At 32.1% G+C, this 17099-nt stretch overlaps 1 protein-coding gene across 1 annotated transcript; it reads left to right on the top strand.

Moving 5' to 3' along the window:
* Window positions 1-8455: 8455 nt before the first annotated feature.
* On the top strand, window positions 8456-10055 carry LOC115978211 (protein BIG GRAIN 1-like A). Its single transcript, XM_031100229.1, has one exon. The coding sequence runs from the start codon at window positions 8804-8806 to the stop codon at window positions 9947-9949; it is 1146 nt and encodes a 381-aa protein (XP_030956089.1). The 5' UTR covers window positions 8456-8803; the 3' UTR covers window positions 9950-10055.
* The last annotated feature ends 7044 nt before the right edge of the window (window positions 10056-17099 follow it).

Genomic DNA, 17099 nt, shown 5'->3' with positions numbered 1-17099 from the left:
ATAAGGACCACTACACACTTTTGTTGTAATAGTTACTTCATAAGAATAAATGTTTGTGAGGCGTGAGGGGTAAGGATCGGGGTTCAAGTCTCTGAAAGGGAGCTTCACACACATATACACTTAGATTAGGTTAAAATAGAATTTCTATTTTATATTAAAAAAAAATCTATCTTGTATTTAAAAAAAAAAAGAATTATCTATAAGGGATATATACTTTTGTTATTTCCACTCATCATACTGCTTAATTTGGCATTTCTAATTCTACATAGACCAGTGAAATTTTATTTTATTTATCTATATTTTTTAAAAAAATCCATAGATCTCAAAAATATATCTTTTCTCTATATATTAAGAGAATTCAGAAAGATAGTTACTGTCTTTTTCACGGTCAAAAATACCCCTAATTAATTAATTTATCATTATTCCATGGGTTTAAAATAGTAAATTTACAAATTTTAAAAACAAAAAACCTACTAAGTAAAAACTTTCCCCTAAATAAATTCATACTAATTTCTAAAATTAAAAAAAAAAAAAAAAATCATACTACCCATGTACACAACCTACCCCACGTTTAAATACCACTACACGGAAGTTACTTAGGGGCTATTTGGATTTAGTGTTTTCCATCATCTATCACTCTGTTTTCATCATCTATAACTCAAAGCTGGTAGATCCCACAGCTGTTTGGTTTGTTCGGATTTGTTTTCAGTTTTTGTTTCCATCACTTAATTCTTTGATTTTTGAGTGGTGAGTTATAAAAACTGAAAACAACTTTTAGGTGTTTTTAAGTTATGGAAACAGAGTTATGATGACATTTTAGTAAATACACACATATTTGAGGGATCCACAGTTAGAGAGTAGTCAAATCCGGTCTGGTCTTTTTTTTCTTTTTTTCCTTTCACGCTGGGTCTAGGCCTTTTTTTTTTTTTTTTTTTTTTTTGTGGTGTTAATGCACTTTTAGTCCATACATTTTGCACTTTTTCCATTTTGGTATATACATTTTATTTTTACCATTTTTAGTCTTTAAACTAATTAACGCATAATATTTAAGTCCTTATTGTTAGCCAACTAATGGGGAAAACTGAGGTGGCTGACGGAGAGAATTAAAAATCATTTAAAAACATTAAAATAATAATAAAAAGTTTTATTTTGGTATTAAAAAATGCCACATCAGCGTATAAATTTAGAAACAAAATTAAAACCTAAAAATCACGAAAATTATGATCTAAAAAGTATCTTGAACAAAGTTGAAAAACAAAATATTTGAAAAAACATGTTTTTTCCCCAATCTGGTTGGAAACATGTTCAGACCATCTCTTTCTTCCAATTACAATTCCTAACTAAAACCAAACAAATCTTTATAAACCAATTTCTCTTCTCCATTTATCAAAAAAAGAAAAAAATTTCTCTTCTCCTCTCTCTAAGCTATTCCCCAGTCCCCATCAAATCTCTCCAAACCTCTATATCTACCTCTCGATCTCACTCTCTCGGAAAGGGTGATGACAACCTTGAGCTTTTCCATGACAAGACCGTTCTCAAGTCAACGCCATAACTTGAGGGGTTTGGGTGGGAAGAAAATTTATGGGTTTGTGTTTAAGTTTGTTGGTTGGGTTTGTGTTTATGTTTGTTGGTTGGGTTTGATCAGTGGAGGTGGTGGCTGGATTTTTCTGTGTTTGGGTAAAGAGAAACTTTCTAGGTTTGGGTTTGGGTGGAAAGAAAATTTCTGGGTTTGTGTTTAAGTTTGTTGGTTAGGTTTGTGTTTATGTTTGTTGGTTGGGTTTGATCGGTGGAGGTGGTGGCTAGATTTTTCTGTGTTTGGGTAGAGAGAAAATTTCTAGGTTTGGGTTTGGGTGGAAAGAAAATTTTTGGGTTTGTGTTTAAGTTTGTTGGCTAGGTTTGTGTTTATGTTTGTTTGTTAAATGTGAGTTTTTTAGTATTTAGTTTGAAAGAAAATCTTGATTTTATGGGGAAAATGTTGATGATTATTCAAGAAAAATTTATGAGTTTGGTTGGGTTTGTTATTATTATTATGAGTTGAATTGGCTGGATTTGTGTGCGTGTGTTGTTTTATAAGAAAATATATGGTTTTGGGTGGAAAGAAAATTTTATGATGCATTGGCATTTTAGATGTGAATTTTTTTAGTGTTTGGTTTGAAAGAAATTTTTTGGGAAAGAGTTCTTTGATCTAGGTTCAAGTTCTTTGGTTATGGGTTTATGGGTCTATTTCTTGGATTTATGGGTTTGATTTACTAGAGGTTCCTATGTTGAATGTGTTAGAATTTTCTGTGTTAAGATTGATTATGAATGTTGGCCGGTTGGGTTTGTCTTGATTATTAACAGTCATGTTCTTCCCAAAAACTAATGAGTTTTTTTTTTTTTTTTTTAATAACGTTAGGTCTGGGCTTGGTTTCTCTATTTCTCTCTCTCTCTTTTTTTTTTCCTTTTTTTTTTCAATTCCTTTTCACTGGGTTCGGTGAGTTTGGGTATTGGGGGTTGAAGGAAAAAAAAGAAAAAGAAAAAAAGAAGAAGTAAAAGTTTCACCAAGTCAATCCATGAGTCCCACAAAAAGTAAAATTTTTTGAGTTATCAAAATTGGAAAAAAGTGCCAAACATGCAACTTTAAGAAGTTGTGGTATTTTCAGTGATAAGTGATGAAAATTGAGTGAAGAGTGATTAATAATAGTTTTTTAAAAACCAAACAGCCCCTTACGTACTTTTAACTAAAACACTCAACCACTTAAAATATCTTCCCACCCACTACAAACAGAAAACACTCCCCACATTGATAATGATAAAACACTCCCCACCCACTACCAAAAAAAAAAAAAAACCTCTCAATAGCTGAATTTTTTTTTTTTTTTTTTTGGGTCAAAAAGAGATAATATTAAAAGAAGCTAAGGCACAATCAGGTTCGCAGGACAAAGCTTGGTTAAGTACAGACTGGATAAATCAAAATCAATAAAACTGAACAAGTCCTCAGGAGGACTATCATAGAAAATTAAAGCGGTTCCTTGCATTCCTCCCATTCTAGCAAGCCTATCCACACATCTATCGGCTTCACAATAGCAGTGTTTAAAATGTATTCGAGGAATTTGAGAAGCCAAAAGCTTACAAGCATCCACCAAAGAATGAACAAAAAGGTTGGAGAGGCTGAGATTAGATATGACATCAATAAATGCTCTAGCATCTAATTCAACTTGAACTGCCTCAAGGTTTCGGTTAATGCACATCATAAGCCCATCATGCAAAGCCCACAGCTTCGCCAAACAATTGCTGAACTTCTCACAAACAAAAACTCTTCCCAGTAGTTTGTGAGCTTCAACTTATCATTTGAACTCTATTTTGGTGTTCATTTTTTGTAGTAGGTCTCATGAAATTTTTGGCTGTATTAATAGTTTGCAAATGCGTAATATTATTGGACAAATATGTAAATCTCAAATTAGAATAATTGGAAAATTATAACACTAAACACCCCCCCCCCCAAAAAAAAAACCGTACGTTATGCGGGTGTAATGAAGCTAGTAATAATTAAAAATATTAAAAATAAAAAGTCTCAAACCATAAAAGTCCATAAAGTCATGACTAATTTTTTTTATATCTTTTCTCTCTTGTAATTGATAAGAGTAGAATATCATCTATGTCTTTGCAAGTTGTAACTGAGAGTAATTATTGAGATTGGTGTCAATGTGTCTGTTATTATTCTAGGTGATAAGTTGTTATTAATTGTAATTTGAACGCATTGTTGAATTCCCCCCCCCCCCCCCAAAACTAATAACAACAAGTAATAACTTGCTATTTAAAATTTAATTTGCTATAAAAATATATCGTTTCTCATTATTTTAACTTTTTTTTACTAGTATTATTTTAGGCTTTTTAGCTTTGTAATTAATAAAAATTTAAGTAATCCATCACTATTAGTTTAGTTTAGTTTAGTTTTTTTTTTTTTTTTTTTTTTTTTTGGGTGAGAATCCACTATAAGTTTAGTTGACAAATAAGACACTTATTATCCCATTGTCATATCATATCAATCAAAATTGTGATGTTACACTGTATGATTTGAGGTTAATAAAAAGGGAAATGGAAGAATTTGAGACAAAGGAAAGCAAATCAATTATTTGGTTGAGTTGATATGACAATGGGATAAATGTCTTATTTGTCAACTATTTTCTCAAAAAAAAAAAAAAAATTATTTGGTTGTGATAGACAGTGGTAGAGAAAAGGAAACTGAGGGATTTATTTTAGTCTCTCGCCCACCATTATCTTTCCTTTCCAATTTGTGAGGAAAAGGAGAGAAAAGAAAGAGTTTTATGGGCGTGTCTTGTTAAGAGCATTCACACTGGTGCTTCTAAAATATAAAAAAGTTATGTAATTTGTACAAATTTGCTCCAAAACTACCCATATTAGTGGGTGCATAAATGTGCAAATTTACACATTTGCTACATTAACCATGTATATATACACAATTACTGTGATTGTGTATACTTTAATTTATTCTTTTTTCCTCTCTCACCACTAGGGTTGGCAATTCATGTTCGCAGGTTAGTTTGCGTCGTGTCAAGCCATGAGTATTCGGCTATATGGGTTGATTCAAATCCGACCTATTTAGTAAACTTGTCAAGAATTCTCAATCCTAATATGATCTATTTATTAAACAAGTCAACTCAACAAGGCACGTTTAACCCTTTTAATTAACAAGTCATGTAAAGGTCTGTTTAATAACCTGTTTGATTAATAGGTCATACCTAACCTTTATTTTTTATTTTTATTTTTATAGAGAATTTCAACCTATGACGTCTGCTTCTAATGATAGTTCTTTATCATCAGATCAAGACACCAATCGGTTTTTGGTGTAAGTGAGATTGAATCCCAGATCTCTTATTCAACCATCAGAGACTTTAACAGTTGAGCTAACTAGAACCCACAAGTCATACCTAACCTAAATAACTTGTTATCAATTCCCATATATCTAAATTTAAAATACAATTACAACCATAAATATAGTAATAAACATATAAATACAACCATAAATTAAGTAATAATAACAAAAGCTAATAACTTTATAAGGTAAATGGGTCGAATGGGTTTGCATGTTGACCATGAACATAACTCATTTATTAAACGGGATAGCCGTGTCGACCTGAATATGAACCGAACCCATTTAGCCTCACCCTATGGCCTGTTTATGAATGGGTTAGTCGTGTCGAGTCCGTGAGTGGTGTCAAATTTTGCCACCTTTACTAGATACTGTTGTTAGATTCTCTCTCTTCCTCATGTTCACAACTCTTGAAAGAACACAACCATCAACCCAACCACCACCATTGTAACCCAACATCACCCATCGGAAAACCAAAATCAACTCAAAATAAACTCAAATCCATCCCAAACTCAACTCAAGTCAACCTAATCCACCTGAAACATAGCACCATCCAACCACCGCCACCACTACAACCCAGCACCACCTACAGGAAAACCAAAATCAACCCAAATCCAACTCAAAATCAACCCAAATCCATTAGAAAACCCATCCCAAAAGGAACTTAAAATCAATTGAAACCAAAATCAAATTAAGCCAAAACCAAACCCAATGTAAAAATGGACGAATCTGTTGTTGAATTTACGACTATTATCACCAAATTTGTCGCTGGATCTACCATTGGATTTGCTATTATTGTCTTTGCTATCGATATCACCTTGATCCATGTGTGTATGTGTTTGGGTTTGGGGTATGAGATAGGTAGAGAATTAGGTAGGAGAGACGTTTGAGATGTGGAGTTTAGAGAGAGAATGAGCATTGAGATAAGAGTGACTTAAATGAATGAAAGAGAGAGATATTAATAAATAAATAAATAAATATTATTTAAATAAATAAAGTGTATAATAGATAATATGATATGAGTGTTTTTGAAAAGTGACTGTGTAAAATAGAAAAAGTAGGTTCATATGTTAAAATAGACGAAAATTTTTGGACAGACTGACGTAAATGCTTTAATAAGCCATTTTCTTTCACTTTCCTTTTTCTTACCTTTGCTTTTGTCTTCTCTCCCCCTTTTTCTTTCGTTTGCCTCCCCTTTTGTTTTCCAAATACAATGTTAAATAATAAGGTAAAATACAAAAACCAACTTGAAGATTTGGGAGGTTAGGGCTACTACTAGGCACTACCCGATTTTTTCAAAAATATGCAATTTACCCCTTTAACACAAACTACACTTAATATTGTTTGAAAATTCTCTTGCTCAACAAAGTATTTTTCTGCTTAATTTTCCATCTTTGGTTGTTATTCATCTACTATTTACTACAAAGGCACTCCATTGTGCACATAATAACCACAATACAGTTTTTGTGAGATTGCATTGTGACAATTAACTTGGCCACAAATTAGTTTTGGGGACAAACAATACTAAATGCAGTTTGTGATTTGGGGACAAATTGAATAGTTTTTTAAAGAAAAATTTGAATTGTGTTTGGCATTAACTTGTGGGAAAATAAAAGAATAGTGTTACATACATACATAGAAAAATTTCACAATATTTTCATAGCAGTTGAGTTGACATGCTTTTACTGGTTTTCATTTAAGCTCATCGCTAACATTACTTTTTTTACTTACTGCTACGACATCAACAATTGTCGATATTTTTGTGTGACTTTCTCAAAATAAAATAGAGTAATGATATGTTCACAACAAATTCTAAGTGGTTATTACTAGTTTAATTTTTTTTTGTGTGACATTCTCAAGTTATTTTCGTTTCTAAATTATAGGCTCACTATTGACATCACTTGTTGTAAAAATATTGTAGATGTGATATATATAATTTTTTTGAGAACAAAATTCGGCTACAAACTTAGTTATAGTTTAGGCTACAAAATTAATTGCAACTCCTAATAAAAAAAATTGACATGACTACATACTTTGAAAATTTAACCGCTGATTTTTTTTTTTTTTTTTTTTTTATAATGTTGTTAACACATTTAGGGGTAAAGTCCCCAGAACATACAATGGGCCTTGGGCTCCATATAAAATTCGACCACGTCCGAGGAGAAGGTGTGGGTACCAAAAGGGCTCCTGGCCTAATTCTTATGGGCCCAAACTTGTTTAAAAGGTGGTCCAAGGAGGAATGTATCCTCGGACGTACCAAATATAGCTCAAACATGCACCCTGCTAGCAATAAAGATTCACTCCAACGAGTATTAGTAGCAGGGATGAGTCCTACAAGTCCGTAAGAGGGAGGAAAGTGTAGGATGTCAATGGAGAGACTACAGTTGTCACATTAAATGCATGACAACTAGTTTTCTGGCTGTATTAATGTGGAGAGGACTTACGAACAGTGTTGCCTTAGTTACTACAACTCACAGAAAGATGGGGGAGATGTCTGATGGGACGGGCACTCAAGTGAAGGTCCAGATGATCAACAATTGTAAAGTTTTGATGACTTCAAGGGGGTTATATAAGAGAGGGGAGTCCCCATGAAGAGGGACCGAAAAAAAGAGGAACTTAGAACAGAAGAAGAGGAGAAGAACTATAGCCTTTGATCAGAGACATAAATACACCCCATACTTCTCCTTGGACCGTATATCTAATGGACATGAAGAAGATTTTCTTATTTTCGATTGTTGTATAGCCCAAAGTTAACTAGTACACACATCGTTAGGGCCTAGTTCTGTAACCCACTCTCTACAAATTCATTGTCTAGGGCTCCTTGGGCCAGAATCCCATAACTGTTGGGCCTGGATCCCGAATTGTGACCCTACAACACACATATCAAATTTCGTGTCAATTAGATATTATTTACTATTCGATTCATAAACTTATTTTTAGTGCATATTTTTATACTACAAAAATTTGTAATTTTAACATTTGATTAATAATATAACTATTGATATTTGATCTTCTAAAATTTTTACAAATATGAAGAATATAAGAAGAAAATATAATTTAATAGTAGATTTGTTAAAATTCACATAAAATAATATTGAGTGGAGTGGTAGCCTTAAGATTGGTAACTAAAGGTTTTATAATTTTATATTTATTTTATTAGGAAGTTTATATTATTTTATTAGTTTGTAGGTAAAAATAAGAACTCAAATGTTAAATATATTGTTAAATAAGTTAGTAAAATAGTGTAAAAAATGTGTTTCTTTATAAAGTCAATGTGAATGCTATTATTCTATAAAATATCTAGGAACCGTTTGGTATGACATTTTAAATAACAATTTTTAATTTTTAAATAATATTATTTGTATTTTTATACACCTATTTATCTACTTATATTTTCAAAAAATACAAATAGCATTATTACAAGGACATTACCATTCTGGCCTTAAACTTTCTTCCACTTCTGGTCCTTTGGCAGTGCTTCGAAAGGAGAACCCACACGCGCGGACGTCTTGTTCCTTAAAAAACACTCATAACACACACTCTCTCTCTCTCTCTGCTTTTTCGTAGTCCAAATCCAAGCGTGTGATTTGCCTGTCTCTCTTTCTCTCTCTCCCCAGCTACAGTCTTTGGTATTTCTCTTTCTCACCTATGCTTACTCAAACCCGTACACAAAAACACAAACACAGCATAAAACATGTTTTCAATAACTAAAAAGCACATTTCCATTCCCTTTCATTGTTCTTTCACATGATCTACTTGCATTCTATTAATGTCTCTTGCAGCTTTTGACGTTCTTAAAGCAAACACTACAGCTCTTCTCCACCCTTAAACTAACTAAACTAACACTTAAAATCCTCACTCTTGTCCTCTCCTTTGTCCTTATAAGTACTCTGTTTCCTCTGTAACCTTCTATTCTAGTACCTACCCTCTATGATTTACCACAATTCACACCCAAAAACCATGTATAGAAGGGAAAAAACACTTCGAGAAGACACATTCCCCCAAAGTAGAAGAACCCCATCTTTCTCTTCTACTCTCCTAGACTCAATTTACCGTTCTATTGACGAATCCAATCCCAATGAACCCCATTTCAACGACTCAACCACTTTCAAAAAACAGAGCAATTCTAGCTCCAAGCGTGCCACTTGGGTGATAGATCAAGAGAAAGAGGTGTTGAATCTCCGAAGAACGGTCATGATCGAAGATTGGATGGAGAAGCAAAGCATTCACAGCTCTGTGCTGTTGAATTCAGCTTCAAGTTCCTCAGAGTCTAGCTCTGGCACTGCAGTGTTCTCATCCTCTGAAACAGAGTCAACCTACAAACACAAAGCGAAACCGAAATTGCAGAGCTCAAAGAAGCAAATGAACACGGATTATAGGAGTTCAGAGAAGCAGTCCAAGCCAAAGAGTAATGAGGGTGGTCTTACAAAGACGAAATCAAAGGCATTGAAAATCTACGGCGAGTTAAAGAAAGTGAAGCAGCCAATTTCACCAGGGGGTCGCATTGCTAGCTTTCTCAATTCGATTTTCAATTCTGATAATGTAAAGAAAGCCAAAATGTGTTACGTCGGAGCTGCGAAAGATGTGAACTTGGAGCCTAATAAATCCAAATCTGCTTGCTCTTCTTCAGCTTCTTCATATTCGAGGTCTTGCTTGAGCAAAAACCCAGCTTCAAGACCAAAATTGAGCAATGGTATCAAAAGGTCTGTGAGATTTTATCCAGTTGGTGTGATTGTTGGTGAGGATTCTCAACCATGTGGGCATAAATGTATTTATGAAGAGGATCCAAGTCTAATGCCAATTTCAACACTTAGAAAAATTACCAATACTTGCTCGGTTAAGGAGGGTACAACAACTACAAGTGCATTTCATTTGCGAGGTTTTCATGAGAATGAGAGAGTTATTGATGATGATGATGAGGAGGAGGAGGATGAAGATGCTGAGAGCTATTCGAGCTCAGATTTATTTGAGCTTGATCACCTTGTTGGGATTGGCAGGTATAGAGAGGAGCTTCCTGTGTATGAAACTACTAGTTTGGTAACAAATCATGCCATTGCTAATGGATTCATTTTGTAATTCATTGTCATGTCATCAATGTAAATTAATGTTTTGGGGAATTATATCAACTTTGAAGTGTTAATTAGTTCTTTTTTACAGTGTGTTAGAATTCCTTAGTAGTTTTATAAGTTTTGTTTTGGAAGATTTATTATTATTTTTATTTTTGGGAAGAAACTGACTAGTTTCTGAGAGCAATGTGAATAGTAATGGAGGCATTCAAAAGTTGAGTGTCAAATTCACAGGCTTAATTGTCAAAGCAATAGACAAAGATGAATTTTAAAGTGAAAAAGGAAAAGCTAACAGATGTCTTTCTCATGAGATTGGAGAAAGTTAAACTAAAAGCACTTACTTTTTCACTGGCTCAGCACATGGCATCAGCTTCACTAGTAATTTAGTCCCACTTTGAAATCATAGAATTAAAAATGATTGCAATGTACCAACTTTTTCCTTTCCTTTTTTTGTTGTTTGAATGAGTATTATTGGAAAATAAAGGATGAAGAAACAGTGAGCGTCAATGCAAGGCTTTTGCAAGCCAAAGGTCACTAAAATGAAAAACATCACAAAACCATACACATAGAAACAACTAATGCATATTGATGTTCAAACTAGTTTGGTAAATCTTGACATTTATTCTTGTAGAATATGAAGTTAATTTCTTCCGAAATCTGGTAAATATGAGCACTGCAAGCAAGTTTAGAGGCCAAAGAGACAGGACTTCCCCTCCCCTCTCCTCCCAATCTAAAGTTTATCCATTGTCATTTAGCAATGCAAATTCTGAACCATACATATCAGAAGCAATCACAAAACTTAGCTTCATATCAACTTCTTCCTTTTTAATTATAACTGAACAATGATTCACTTGCTTAACATTATGCTTCAAACTTCAGCTATGATAAAATGGCACCATATCAATTATCTTAGTATCACAATCACCATAAAATCCAAATGAACAATATTTGACATTTGGCCGACAAGTAGGGTCTCACATAAGGAATCTCAGAAGTCAAAAATGTGGCCGGATCAGACATGATGGCAAAAATCTAAACTAACTTTTCCACCAAAGGAGAAAATTAAAGGTTTGTGACCAAGTATATATTCTAGGGATGATTTGGGACACCATTGGCCATCATGGTTGACTTGAATACCTTCCCTCAATTATCTAGTCAATCAAAATATCGAAGATTGAGAGAGAAAGAAATACGGTTATCAATATGTATGTATCATAGAAAAAAGCATAAAGAAAAGACTTAAGACATTAGATTCGTTTTGTACACCTTCTAGGGATACTGTCTAGGTGAGCAAATGATAATGATTCTTTACTAAGTGAACGAAGAAGGTGAGTGGATGAATCTTATAGAAAATGACTGCTATTCTATTTGAATGTCTTCACAATGCAAAATCTAATAGTTTTTTTTAGACTAATACCCTCAAATAGATGATAAAATAGGAAATTGAAAACACCCGTATTGATCCCACCATACCTATTGCCAGTAAGAACTGGTGGGACATGTTTCTTACCAACCATGCACAAATCTTCAAGCACATACATTGTAGATTTATAAGTTGTAAAACAAGTGCATGTGGTGCAATTATATACGCATTACTCTGAGGCCAGAGCTAAGGACCGCGTACCAGTAATCTAGCTAATGCGTTCGATCGCTCTCCGTGTATATGTTGGAATACGACGATGCATGTTTGTTCAGTGTTGTTACAAACTGCAAGTCTCATCACCAAGTAATGGCAACCTGTCATACCAAATGCAAATTATGAACCTAACTACCAAATGGGCCCATTCTTGAATTTTCAGATAATGACAATGATAATGATTTTTGTAAACGAGGTGGAATCCCTTTTCAAATTGAAACGTTTTAGAGTCTAATTCGGTGGTGATGGAAGGGAGATCAGGGTCTCATTTTCATTAAAGCAGCTAAGTCATTATGTTTTAGCACATTGGCTACTTGTTATTTGTTATGATGTTGATTGAATCATATTATCTTATATAGGTGAAAGCATGGGTTTTGCACGTGCTCTGGTTCCTAAAACTGACAATTGAGGTGATAGTAGAATTTAGTAATGATAAAAATTAGGTAAAAATAGTATTTACATCAAACATGTTGTTTCTAAATTGGTTTCTTAATCATGAAAACTTGCCATTTACACTTACACCAATGAATATGACAATAATATTAATCTGTTCTTTTCGTCAATTTTGATTAGAAGCTTGTTACTAACCCATACAAAACAACATTGTTTTAGGGGAAAAAAAGATAAAGAAAAATGACGTTATTTTTAGGGGTTTTACCGCAAAATTGTGATGAATTATAATGGAAGAAACACATTAATATCATTGTGATAAACTGGTAATGGATCGTATAAATTATAAATTTTGAAAGTTAAAAATATTGATTTAAAAGTCATCCTTAACTTGAAAAAAAAAAAGTGGTATAGAAAGTTGAAATACTAATTTAAAAGTCATCCTTAAACTTAAACAATAAGTCATAAAACAAAATATTTTTCACAGGGATGTATGTGATATATTGTGATTGGTGCATAATAAAAATAATATATGTGATGTTTTTTAAATAAGTTTGATAAAAATAATGTTCATCCAATCACAATAGACTGTATCACTATTTATAAGATATATGTGGTAAAATACAATATAATCCCTGAAGTTTGGGCTAATACCATGTGTTATCAAGATTTTTCAAAAACATCTAATTTACTAAGTACAAACGACACTTAACTTCATTTGAAAGTTCTAGTTCATTGAAGTTCTTTGCTTTCTTTTAATAACTTGTCTTAACAACATAAGTCTTATAGTAACTACATTAAAGCATTCACAACAAAGTTGCTAAAAAATATATAGCTTTTAGTAACTTAAAACACTACTTTATTTATTTTAACATCTCACTTTATAATACATCTAACATTAAGGGTCTGTTTGAATACCGCTTATTACTAAAAACTGAAAATACTGTAGCAAAATAATTTTTAAATGTGTGAATAGTATTGTGAGACCCATTTTTAATGAAAATTTTGCTTAAAAAGAAGGTTTATGAGTCCAATGAACAGTGCACGGGACCCAGGTTTGGACGCAAGCACTAGACACGTTTGCTATCCAAACGCACACCAAAGGTTTTATTTTAGCATTGAACACATTAAAATAATATAAAAAATATAAATATAATAAAAGAATATATCCAACACAATAAACAATAACCACAATTATCAACACATTAAAATCGTTTTTTTTTTAAATTTTATTTTAACTTTGGACCTTTTTTTTTTGGAAATATGTGTGATTAAAAAAGTATTATGGGAATATATGTTGTGTTATTTAAATAATAAAAACTGTTTTTTAAATATCTTTACCAAACATCCATCTGTTGTCAAAATTTTTAACAATAATACTCTTATTGTAACATGTGTTTTTGAAATAAGTTGCTAAAAAATAGCGTTTTTTTAATTTTAACATTCTTATTATGAATGCTCTTACTTAAAAGAAAATGTTTCGCTCACTAATAAACGCTCCCTAATAAAAAGATAACATATATCTTCCGGAGTGAATTATGTGAACAAAAACAAAATCATTGTTTTTTATTGTCTATTATGATAAATATGGTGTCTTTTTACCTTAAAATAAAAAAATGAAAATGTTGAAGCGTGAGAAGAAAGAGAGGCAGAAGCTGAAGCGCACGTGACCACCTGGGGCTGTCTCTGTACTGGTAGTCTCTAACTCTAATATTAGCTTTCGAAAAGGAAAAGCCCCCACGTGCGCTGGTGTTGCTCCTGTTCTGAGCTGTCAGATCAGTGATCAGGAGAGGAGAGGTGAGGTGAAATTGGCTTGCAGAAAAAAATCACCGCAGCTTTTTCACAAATTGATAGTTATTGACACTGATGAGATGAGATGAGAGGAAGGGACCGTCCGTAATAAAAGAAAGACAGAATCCAGGACTGGACTAGACCGGACGGACCTCTTTTTTCTAATATTTTTTTTTATTTTGTTTCGCGCGTGAGCACTGTGGGGATCTTTTTAACTAATGCGTCTTTGTCTGACCAAATTTCACCACCTTCCTCATTCTACCTTTATTCCCCACCCAATTCGAATTTATTCAATTAAACAAATCTCCATGTTTCTTTCCTTTTTTATTTTATTTATTTATTTTTATATATATTTTCACAACAATGCTGATCCAATTAAAAAAAATAGTTCGTTTAAAATTATTATTATATCTGTGAGTTTTAATTAACTCAATCGGTAAAGTCTTTGATGATTGAATAAGAGATTTGAAGTTCAATCTCTACTTACACCAAAAAATTAATTGATGTCTTGGTCTGATGATAGAAGAGCTAACATACACCCAAAAAACTTATTAGTGTTTTCATCTTATAATAAAAGAGCTAACATTAGAAGCAAAAACCATAAATTGAAACAATCTCAAACTCTCTAAAAAATATCATTATTATATCTTTGATATGTAGAAGTAACCAAATTTGATGAATGAAATAATGTTAAGAGTAATTGATATATCTTTTGCCTTATTGTTAACAAGTGATCATGCTATATAAATTATAGCGTATTTTTGGTCTCTTTGATTTGATTGAAAACTCTATGTGAAAATAATTTTATGTTTTTTTTTTTAATGTTTGAGAATATAATGTCTTAAAGAAAAAAAAACAATTATTTAAAGAAAACCTATCTTCTAACTTTCCTTTTGATATGAGATAAAACTGTTTTTAGCTAAAAAAAATTATAAAAAAAAAAGTACATGAGAGAGAGAGAGAATAATAGATATCACTTTTTTTTTTTTTTTTTAATACTCCTTCACTAGAAAGATCCGGAAGTTGGTGCTTAGCTATCAGCTAGCGTCCTATTGATAAAGTAGAGAGACGAAATGCGTAGGGGCAGGGGATCTGTAATTTTGGGAATTCACCTAGATTCATGCCTTGCAATGCGGCATGGGATCTAGACAGGGGTGGCTCGATTTACTTGGAGACTTCAGACTAAAATTGATTATTTTATTTTAAATATAAAATTATTATTAATTAATATGAATCATATATAATTTTTTTTTTAAAAGTCTAAAAGTATAAAAAAATTTGATAAAACTTTTTACTCTGGATTGATAGCAGTAGGTAAAACAGTGATGTCAGTGATGGACCTAGATGAGAATTAGTAAAAATTTATCAACTCAATTATTGTGAAAAATATTATGATTTTTTTTTGTGTATTGTTTTTTTTTTTTTTGAGAAGTGCTACATTCACAATTTTTTTCATAACAAATCTTAGGTATTAAGTTGTTACTCGTTTTAATTTGAATCCACTACTAAAATTATTTTTTTGCCATCAATAACAACTTGCTACTTAGGATTTGTAATAAAGTGTTGTGAAAAATATTGTGGACGTGACATTTTTCTCTTTTTTTTTTGTATTTCATTTGATAAAAAAATATTATTTTATTTATTGGTTAATATTTGAGCTTAATTAATACTATTACAATGATAGAAATAACACTATCTGTTAAAATTTAGGAGCTTTTTTTTTACTTAGGGACTTAGGCGATTGCATCAATTGCTTATGCCATTGAGCTGACACTGGATTTAGATCAAGTTTGAAGAGGCTATTTCTGAATGCAATAAAGTAGGACTAGGATGTAATAAGCAAGTATAAGGATTAAGCAGATATAGGAAAATGCAGAATAGAGTGCTATGTGGGTTGTAGATAATTTTTACATTTCCTTTTGTACTTGGTTTCTTTTTTCTTTTTTTTGAATAGGTGTTTTGTTACAAAATTAATCTCATTCATTGATTAATTTTATAAAAAAACATCTATTAAAAAAAATCTCATTTATCAAAAAAACAAAAAAGAAAGAATGATTTGTTTTCCTTCAATTTTAGGTTTATACTACGTAAAAATGAAGTTACCAATACCCTTCAATTTTAGATAATTACATTTCCTGGTTTTGATCAAATGTGTGTGTTTTAGTTTTGGTTGCAGCCAAAGGTTGATATGGTTTCTAATATGTTTGTACTTGGTTTCTTTTTTTTTTTTTTTTAATAGGTTTTTGTTATAAAATTAATCTCATTCATTGATTAATTTTATAACAAAACATCTACTCACAAAAAATCTCATTTATCAAAAACAAAAAAGAAAGAATGATTTTTTTTTTTTTTTTTTTTTTTTTTTTTTGCTAGGTAATTACCGGGGCTAGAACCCAGAGCTCACGGTATCCTACAGATCCGGGTTTTGTTTTCCTTCAATTTTAGATTTATACAACGTAAAAATGAAGTTACTAATACCCTTGTACACTGTCGTCCAATGACATATCATTAACTAGACACGGGACTTAAGCTTTAAACTCAAAAAAAAAAAAAAAAAAAAATCAATTTTGAGCCGATTATGTCAATTTAGTTTGTCGGTCTTGGGCTAGTCCTTTTGAGCTCAAAACAAGGACCATATTGTGAATTTGCACTACGAACAAAACCTAGGTTTTTTGAGTCATTATATGGGCTTTGTTTTTGGAAAAATAATTCATGGAGCTCTGAAATCGTTGCTGACGAGATGACTAAATTGTTTCTAGCCGCGCCAATATGAGACGTGCAATATGTTAGTGGGCTTTAGACAGTCATATGGAAAGAGATTTCGATATTGGGCTTACGTTGGATCTGTCCACCCCCCCCCCCCCCCAAAAACAAATCAAATACTATTTAACCTTGAGTTATTAGAGTCTAGTAAATGAAATTTTATTGTATACACGTAATACATGTAGTTGGAGCATTTCCATCAAACTCAACAAATCTCGTTTTTAACGAAAGTATAACTAAACTCACCTAAAACCCTCTTGCATTCTCATGCATCGGATCTATAATTTGTCCAAAAATTGTATAAATGAGAAGTGATGACGTGAAATATTGTTAGTTAGTTGTTTGTCTAGGTAGATAGACGATCATAATATCTCTCAAATAACTTGTAGTTTTAAATTAGAAAGAAATGTGGAATCTAGACATTGGTGTGGTGCTAGCCAAGGGCTCTTAGATGACAAAGTTAGAAATTGGTGGTTCAAATACTAGATTGTACTAAGAAAGCAATAAAATAGTTATTCTACTTGAGTCGCATACCTTTTTCTCTTCAGGTGGAGATTTGGTCTTATACTATCTTCTCTTT

Source organism: Quercus lobata, chromosome 2 (assembly GCF_001633185.2).
Source record: "Quercus lobata isolate SW786 chromosome 2, ValleyOak3.0 Primary Assembly, whole genome shotgun sequence".
Lineage (NCBI taxonomy): Eukaryota > Viridiplantae > Streptophyta > Magnoliopsida > Fagales > Fagaceae > Quercus > Quercus lobata.
This window is presented reverse-complemented; position numbering and strand designations above follow the sequence as displayed.

What these genes read in the sequence shown, in the direction of transcription:
- LOC115978211 (XM_031100229.1), top strand. Translation starts at nt 8,804, where the DNA reads ATGATTTACCACAATTCACACCCAAAAACCATGTATAGAAGGGAAAAA.